Source organism: Pristiophorus japonicus, chromosome 30 (genome assembly GCF_044704955.1).
Source record: "Pristiophorus japonicus isolate sPriJap1 chromosome 30, sPriJap1.hap1, whole genome shotgun sequence".
NCBI classification, from domain to species: Eukaryota; Metazoa; Chordata; class Chondrichthyes; family Pristiophoridae; genus Pristiophorus; species Pristiophorus japonicus.
This window is the reverse complement of record NC_092006.1, coordinates 13510876-13519795: the sequence shown is the minus strand read 5'-3', so window position 1 is coordinate 13519795 and position 8920 is coordinate 13510876. Positions and strand designations below refer to the sequence as shown.

The following is an 8920-nucleotide window of genomic DNA, read 5'->3' as shown; positions in this document are numbered from 1 at the left end:
TCTCTATCTCTATCTCCCCCCTCACTCACTCTCTCTCTCTCTCTCTCTATCTATCTATCTATCTCCCCCCTCACTCTCTCTCTATCTCCCCTCACCCTCCCTCCCCCAGCTAGCAGCTGGTGACGAGCAGCCCTGTGATGTCACCACCCGACCACGCGCGGCTGGTCCCCTGTTTCGATTGGCCGCCGCGCCCGTCAGTCAGCCAGCGCGCGGAGGGGCGCAGCCACTGTCCCCGTGCCGCAGCGCGGCCATCAGCCGCTGTGCACGAGGCCAGAGCGGCCCGCCGATTGGCCAGTACGCTGGTAAACACGGGATGGCGGCCAATGGGAGCGCAGGCCACGCGGGGCGCAGGCGGCGGGCCACGAGGGGCGGTGATTGGAGGAACGCGGAGAGGTGGGGGCGGGGTCGAGGCCGAGCCTATAAATAGAGGCGCCGGCCGCCGCTCCACAGCACAACGAGCGAGAGACGGAAGGGCCGGGGGGGAGAAGCGCGAGTGAAGGGACGACAGAAATAAAAAGCAGCGAGTGACCAGGCAACGACAGGCCGCACGCTGGACGCCGACATGGGAGTGAGCAAGAAGCCGCTGGCCACCTTCGAGCTGCTGCTCAGCGGCTCCGAGCGCAGCTACACGGCCGGCGACAAGGTGGCGGGCCGCCTGCGCCTCGGGGCCGCGCAGCCGCTGCGGGTGCGCGCCGTGCGCATCCTCGCCCTGGGCTACGCGCGCGCCCAGCTGGCCAAGGGCTCGCAGCCGCTGCGCCAGCAACAGGAATATCTGCGGCACCAGGACACGCTGCAGGCCGACGGAGAGGCGCCGCCCGCAGGTAAGAGAGGGGATTGAGGGAGGGAGGGGACAAGAGAGGGGATTGAGGGAGGGAGGGGACAAGAGAGGGGATTGAGGGAGGGAGGGGATTGAGTGAGGGGAGGGAGGGGATTGAGTGAGGGGAGGGATTGAGTGAGGGAGGCGACAAGAGAGGATTGAGTGAGGGGAGGGAGGTGACAAGAGAGGGGAATGAGTGAGGGAGGGGACAAGAGGGGATTGAGGGAGAGAGGGGAGGGAGGGAGGGGACAAGAGGGAGAGTGTGCCCCCCCCCCCCCCCCCCTGGCCTCTGTTAAAGGGGCCCCACTGTTTGATGATAATGACAGATGTTGACTGGTCATTGTTCTGGGGGAAGGATTTAGAGCTCTTTGCCCTGTAAAGAGGCTCACGTTCAGTATCTGGTTAAAGGGGGTCAGTTTAGCGTCCGCCTCTGGGACGACGGACCAGTGGAGGAGGGAGGGGGGGCAGCTGTTGGAGTTGTGGTCAATGCGCTACAGATGCTGATCGCTTCCTCTTAACCTTTGCAGATGTGGACGGGACAGTGCTTCTGCAGCCTGGCAAGACGTACGAATACAGTTTCAGCTTCCAGGTGCCAGAAGGGTGAGCAGCTCTTTTTTTTTCTCCGTGTTGTCCTCGGCATGTGATAATCACGAGTTTTGCTTTGACACTGTTTACCCCTCCCCATCCGAGCAGCTTCTAAACCAGTGTTTTTCTTCCCTGCACAGGCCTCTGCCCCCGTCGTTCAAGGGGAAGTACGGTGGGGTGTGCTACCTCATCACAGCCTACGTGGACCGGGACAATCTCCCACCCCTGGAGACCAGCAAAGACTTCGATGTGGTCGAGCCCATCGATGTGAACACACCGACCTTACTGGTGAGCGACCGGCATTACTGCGGGGTGAGGGTGTTGGGCTGAAGCGCAGTGGGGGGGGCACTGGTGATTACTGGACTGTGTAGGGGCTGGGGTAGAGTTTGGTGCTGGCACACAACTGGAAGTTGGAAAGCGTAGGTAGCGTTGTGGCGGACTTGGAATCTTGCGAAGATGGCACATTAAAACCTCGTGTATTTTTTTTTCAGTGTCCAGTCGGTGGATCCAATAAGAAGAACGTCACTTGTTTCTTCCTGTCTGATGGCTACGTGTGCATCGCTGCCAAGATTGACCGCAAGGGCTACTGTCAAGGTAATTATCTTGTCCTATCCTGACCTCAGAAGTGCCAGGCTTGTCTGCTTGTGGAGGTTCAGCGAGTCTTAATGGGGACACTTGCTTTCTCTTTTCTCCCCCCCCCCCCCACCTCACAGGTGACAATATCTCCATCAACGCCCAGTTTCAGAACAACTGCTCACGCATCGTGGTGCCCAAGGCAGCTATCTTGGCAAAACAGACTTACTTGGTCAACGGCAACACCAAGGTCTTCAAGGAGAAGCTCAACAGCGTGCGGGGCAACCACATCATCTCAGGAATGTCAGAGTCCTGGTGTGGCAAGAGTCTGCAGGTGCCCACGGTGAAACCGTCCATCAGCTGCAACATCATCCGGCTGGAGTACTCGCTTCTGGTGAGTGTGGTTTAGTGGTGCGGGGGCAATGTGGGGGGTGGGGGGAGAAATGATGGGTGCTTGCAATGTCCCATACAACATTGCTTCGCACTCTGGAGAGTCCGAGCTTCCGCTGCTTGATGAGCAGAGACGGTCCCGGGATCACTTAAGGGAACTGGCCGCCTTCCGTGCTCTAACCATTCTCTGATTTTGAGATTTAATCAGTGTTCAAAACCATGAAGGGTTTTGATGGTCAGTAAGGGTTTGGGAGGGGGAGGGGGCGGGGGGTTGTCGGCAACCAGAGGGACACAGGTTGACGATAATCGGCTATAGAACCAGAGGGGGAGACTAGGAGAATGTTTTTACGCAGTGAGTTGTGATCGGGAGCGCGCTGCCTGAAAGGGCGGTGGGGGCAGATTCAATAGTGACGTTCAAATGGGGGAATTGGATAAATACTGGAAGGGCAAAGAATGTGTGGGGTTATGGGACGAGGGGGAGGAGTGAGACAAATTGGAGCGCACGTTCAAAGATTGGCCACCTGTGATGTTCCATCGTATCCCAGACTATTGGCAGCTGTGTGCCGTTTCTCTCGCGGTTAGCTAATGGCTGGTGTTTTCCCCTCCTGTAGATCTACGTTCACATTCCCGGAAGCAAGAAGCTGATCCTGGACCTCCCGCTGGTTATCGGCACCATTCCATACAGCGGCTTGAACAGCCGCTCGTCCAGCCAGGCCAGTAACTGCAGCGCCAGCAGCACCAGCAGTGCCAGCATGAGCTGGCCCCACATGGAGTTCCCAGAAGAAGCACGAAGTAAGGAGCTGGGCAATGTCTTTGCTGCACAAACCGATTGAGCTGGTTTCCCATCTCCTGTCTGTCGCTTGACTCACCCGTGCCGTTTTTTTAAATCTTTCAGGTCCCCTTTTTTACACGGATTCTACCCCTGACAACCACCGAATGGAGTGCCCCACCACGCCCCTGCTTGATGAGTACGATGGGTTACCAGAGAGTCCCATCTTCATGAAATCTTCGCTCTTTGACTTCTCGCCGCCGCCCGTCTACACTGAGGTGAGCATTGCACCGCTGCTCGTGACCACAGATTTTTAAACACTCCCTGTTGTGGCGTGAATCTGATGAATTTTCCCCACCCTTGTTTTCCCACAGATGGACGAGAACGGGAACGAGAGCATGGTGGAGTGAAGCGACGACTCCAGCGCGGACATTTGTCGCGTTAACTTGGACTTGCGTTTAAATTCGGATCTGTGTTTTAAGGGGCGCTCGTAAGGCGACCCTGCAGGTAACGGCGGAGTGAGCTGCACGGTGCCAGTGGACGGAGGGCGAGGAGGAGGGCCCGTGTGTATGGAGGCTCCCCGCCATCGTTGGCTCCTGCCAACAGCCCAGGAGGCAGTCGGACCTCCCGGGGTTAGATGTCAAACTAATCGGCAATCGTCCGGTGCCCAGATCAGGGTCCTGCCGAGAATGGAGGAAATGGTTGAGTTTAGCTCTTGTATATGAAAGAAGCCGGCCTCACATTGTGTGGTTGCCAATCGTAGGCATTAGAAATTGTTATGCTTGGGTTGTTTATTGTAATCTACTGATGATGGGGGCGGGGGGGATGGAGATGTTTCACTACCTGGCAGTGCCGGGCTAGGTGTTTGACCGGGAGCGTTCAATGCACTGAGTGCATCGCTTCCCCCGTTCAAGGGGAGAATCCACAGCTAAATAAGAATCCAAAGAATATCCAGCAGGCCCCGAACAGCTCCCTCAGTCGGGGAGCTGCTGCCAAACTTTTGTATTTTCACTCCAGTGTGACCAGCCAACTGCTCCCACACTCCGACCTGTGCCTTGGGACGCTCTCCAGCAGCGGTTTTAATAGTGGGGGTTACTCAGTCACTAACTTCCTGTTTGGGGCTCAACGAGACCATCTGGTGGGGGGTGGAGGGGGGGGGAGAGTTACTGGGGCCCTGGCATCCTATTTGAGCAGGTCACTCTGTCCCTGACTTCCTGTGCCAGTGTCTTGAGCTCCTTGCTGTACAGTTTTGATTCTTGATGTGGTGTGGAAAACATTTCGATGCACTTTGTGTTTATTTTTTGTAAAACGTTTCCACTATTTGTGAAACTGTCTTTGTACTGAAGAACTGAATCCTGTGTCTTCGAGGTTCTCCCAATGTCTGCAGGCCTCCTGACTATCTGCTCTGCTCATTGGGGAACCACTGCTGTCAACGTGTGTTTCGATAAGGATTTTATTTAAATGTTCACACATTTTTGAGATTTTTATCTAAACTATTTCTAGTATTGTGGAACCTGCCTGAAATTATTTTGTGTATTTTTCTAAGCTTGAAGATATTTTATTTTGTACACATGCTGATTTGCAATAAAACTGAAATATTTTACAGTAATTGAGCGTTGGGAAGTTTCTGAGTCCGCGGTGAGTGACCGCTGTAGTGCTTTCTGCCAGCACTCCTGGGCACGTCTCAGCTGCTTTCAGTCTCCCAGCAACTGCACTGTATTCAGTATTGGCTGAGTATCAAAATTGGCACCTTAAACTGATGGTGTGATCGCCTGCGATCTCTGCCCCCAAACTAGCCAGGAGCCGGCCCAGACTCGATAGGGCAATGGAACCTGTTGGTGCTTGTGTGTCCATAGTATCAGTAGAACACCGTCAATACCACTCACTCCTCTTCTCAAAAGCCCCAATGCAGAACCCTGTTGCTCAGTGTAAATAGAAAATAGGTGCAGGAGCAGGACATTTGGCCCTTCCAGCCTGCACCACCATTCAATATGATCATGCAACTTCAGTACTCTATTCCTGCTTTCTCTCCATATCCCTTTAGCCGTAAGGGTCACATCTAACTCCCTTTTGAATAGATCTAACGAACTGGCCTCAACAACTTTGTGGTAGAGAATTCCACAGGTTCACAACTCTTGAGTGAAGAAGTTTTTCATCTCTGCCCTAAATGGCTTACCCCTTATCCTTAGACTGTGTCCCCTGGTTCTGGACTTCCCCAACATCGGGAACATTCTTCCTGCATCTATCTAACCTGTCCAATCCTGTCAGAATTTTATGTTTCTAGGGGATCCCCCCTCATTCATCTACATTCCAGTGAATATAAGCCTAGTCGATCCAGTCTTTCTTATGTCAGTCTTGCCATCCCGGGATTCAGTCTGGTGAACCTTCGCTGCATTCCCTCAATAGCAAGAATGTCCTTCCTCAGATTAGGAGACCAAAACTGTACACAATATTCAAGGTGTGGCCTCACCAAGGCTCTATACAACTGCAGTAAGACCTCCCTGCTCCTATACTCAAATCCTCGCTATGAAGGCCAACGTGCCATTTGCCACCTTCACCGCCTGCTGTACCTGCATGCCAACTTTCAATGACTGATGTACCATGACACCCAGGTCTCGTTGCACCTCCCCTTTCCTAATGTCTCCATTCAGATAATATTCTGCCTTTCTGTTTTTGCCACCAAAGTGAATAACCTCACATTTATCTACATTATACTGCATTTGCCCACTCACTTAACCTGTCCAAGTCACCCTGCAGCCTCTTAGCATCCTCCTCACAGCTCACACTGCCACCTCTTAATAGGGAGCAACTGTTTCCAGTGGCTGGAGTATCGGTAACTGGATGACATAGATTTCAGATAATTGGTAAAAGAGCCAGAGAGGAGATAGAATCATAGAAATTTACAGCAAGGAAGGAGGCCATTTTGGCCCATCGTGTCTGTGCCGGCCGACATCGAGCTATCCAGTCTAATCACACTTTCCAGTTCTTGGTCTGTAGGTTACAGCACCTTTAAGTGCACATCCATGTATATTTTTTAAATGAGAGTTTCTGCCTCTACCATCTTTTCTGGCAGTATGTTCCCCCACTGCCCTCCAAGTGAAGAAATTTCCCCTTGTAGCTCCTCTAAACCTCTCCCCAATTACTTTAAATCTATGTCCCCTGGTTGAGAGTAGTTTTTATGCAGCGAGTTATTGTGCGTGAAAGGGCGGTGGGAGCAGATTCAATAGTAAGTTTCAAAAGGGAATTGGATACATTTTACAGGGTTGTAGACTTGGACTAATTGGTACCAGCACAGTTGTGATGGGCTGAATGGCTTGTGATGTATGATTCTGAGACACTGTAATGCAGCAGCAAAGATTCCCCATCTGGCTGTTTTGGTATTTGGGTATGTGAAGTGAGATCTGAAATAACAGACTGAAAGATAATTCAATAAATAAATCAGCTCTCCCACCTCAAGAGTCACGACATCGTAGGTTCAAATCCCAAACCAACACGCTGTAGTCCTTTAGGGTGTGACATTAAACCATCTGCTGTCGAGTGCACAACAAGAAGTTTCATTTATATAGTGCCTTTAACATAGTAAAAAGGCCCCAAGGTGCTTCACAGCAGTGTTACCAAGACAAAACATAAATTTGACAGCGAAAGCTTGGTTAAAGAAGTTGGTTTAAGGAGCGTCTTACAGGAGGAAAGAGGTTTAGGGAGCGAGTTCCAGAGCTTGGGGCCCAAGCAGATGAAGGCACGGCCATTGATGGATGAGCAGTGGAAAAGTTCCCATGCCACTACTGGAAGAAGAGCAGGGGGAGTTCTCTCTGATGTCCTGGGGTCAATATTTATCCCTCATCCAACATCACTAAAACAGATTATCTGATCGTTACCACATTGCAATTTGTGAGCGCTTGCTGTGCACAAATTGCCTGCCGTTTCCTACATTACATTAGTGACTACACTCCCAAAAGTATTTCATTGGCTGTAAAGTGCTTTTTGAGATGTCCTGAGGTTCTTCTGATCTGGTCATTTGTGGCTGGTATCAGAAAAATAACCATGAAAGCTGCTGGATTGTTGTAAAACCCCAATTGGTTCACGAATGTCCTTCAGGGAACTGCTGCCCCTACCCTGTTTGAACAAGAACATAAATAGGAGCAGGAGTAGGCCATACGGCCCCTCGAACCTGCCCTGCCATTTAATACGATCATGTCTGATCCGATCATGGACTCAGGTCCACTTCCCTGCCCACTCCCCATAACCCCTATTCGTTTAAGAAACTGTCTGTTTCTGTCTTAAATTTATTCAATGTCCCAGCTTCTACAGCTCTCTGAGGCAGCGAATTCCACAGATTCACAACCCTCTGAGAGAAGAAATTTCTCCTCACCTCAGTTTTAAATGGGTGGCCCTTATTCTAAGATTATGCCCCCTAGTTCTAGTCTCCCCCACCAGTGGAAACATCCTCTCTGCATCCACCTTGTCAAGCCCCCTCAATATCTTATACGTCTCGATAAGGTCACCTCTCATTCTTCTGAATTCCAATGAGTAGAAGCCCAACCTACTCAACCTTTCCTCATAAGTCAACCCCCTCATCCCCGGAATCAACCGAGTGAACCTTCTCTGAACTGTCTCCACAGCAAATATATCCTTTCGTAAATATGGAAACCAAAACTCCACACAGTATTCCAGATGTGGCCTCACCAATACCCTGTACAGCTGTAACAACATTATACTCCATCTGCCAAATTTTTGCCCACTCACTTAGCCTGTCTATGTCCTCCTGCAGCCTCTTTATGTCCTCCTCACACATTGCCCTTCCTCCCATCTTTGTATCGTCAGCAAACTTGGCTACGTTACACTCGGTCCCCTCTTTCAAGTCGTTAATATAGGTTGTAAATAGTTGGGGTCCCAGCACTGATCCCTGCGGCACCCCACTGGTTACTGGTTGCCAACCAGAGAATGAACCATTTATCCCGACTCTCTGTTTTCTGTTAGTTAGCCAATCCTCTATCCATGCTAATAACTTACCCCCAATCCTGTGAACTTTTATCTTGTACAGTAACCTTTTATGTGGCACCTTGTCAAATGCCTTCTGGAAGTCCAAATACACCACATGCACTGGTTCCCCTTTATCCATCCTGTTCGTTACATCCTCAAAGAATTCCAGCAAATTTGTCAAACATGACTTCCTCTTCATAAACCGATGCTGACTCTGCTTGACCGAATTTTACTTTTCCAAATGTCCTCACGGAGAGGGGCCAGGGTGGATCTGCAGAGGGTGTTGAATGTAAAAGACTGGGTAGAGGATACAGAGGGGCGTGGGGGCCACTGGATTGGGTTTCCACAACAACACTGCGACCACACCTCGGGTCCACTTCCCCGCCCGCTCCCCATAACCCCTTGTTCCCTTATCGGTTAAGAAACTCTATCTCTGTCTTAAATTTATTTAATGACCCAGCTTCCACAGTTCTCTGAGGCAGCGAATTCCACCGAGTGAACCTTCTCTGTACTGCCTCCAAAGCAAGTATATCCTTTCTTAAATATGGAAACCAAAACTGCATGCAGTATTCCAGGTGTGGCCTCACCAATACCCTGTATAATTGTAGCAAGACTTCCCTGCTTTTATACTCCATCCCCTTTGCAATAAAGGCCAAGATTCCTTTGGCCTTCCTGATCACTTGCTGTACCTGCATACTAACCTTTTGTGTTTCATGCACCAGGTTTGGCCTACGCATGCCTCCAGTCCCATACTACAGGAATAGGAGGGGGCCATTCGATCCCTCAAGCCTGTTCCCACGTTCAAT

General features: G+C 51.1%; 1 protein-coding gene across 1 annotated transcript; it reads left to right on the top strand.

Moving 5' to 3' along the window:
- Positions 1-440: 440 nt before the first annotated feature.
- On the top strand, positions 441-4743 carry LOC139240227 (thioredoxin-interacting protein-like). The gene is made up of 8 exons (XM_070868707.1): positions 441-821; positions 1345-1417; positions 1543-1690; positions 1894-1996; positions 2116-2369; positions 2977-3157; positions 3261-3412; positions 3509-4743. Exons 1-8 carry the CDS (start codon positions 563-565, stop codon positions 3542-3544), a joined length of 1206 nt encoding a protein of 401 aa, XP_070724808.1. The 5' UTR covers positions 441-562; the 3' UTR covers positions 3545-4743.
- The last annotated feature ends 4177 nt before the right edge of the window (positions 4744-8920 follow it).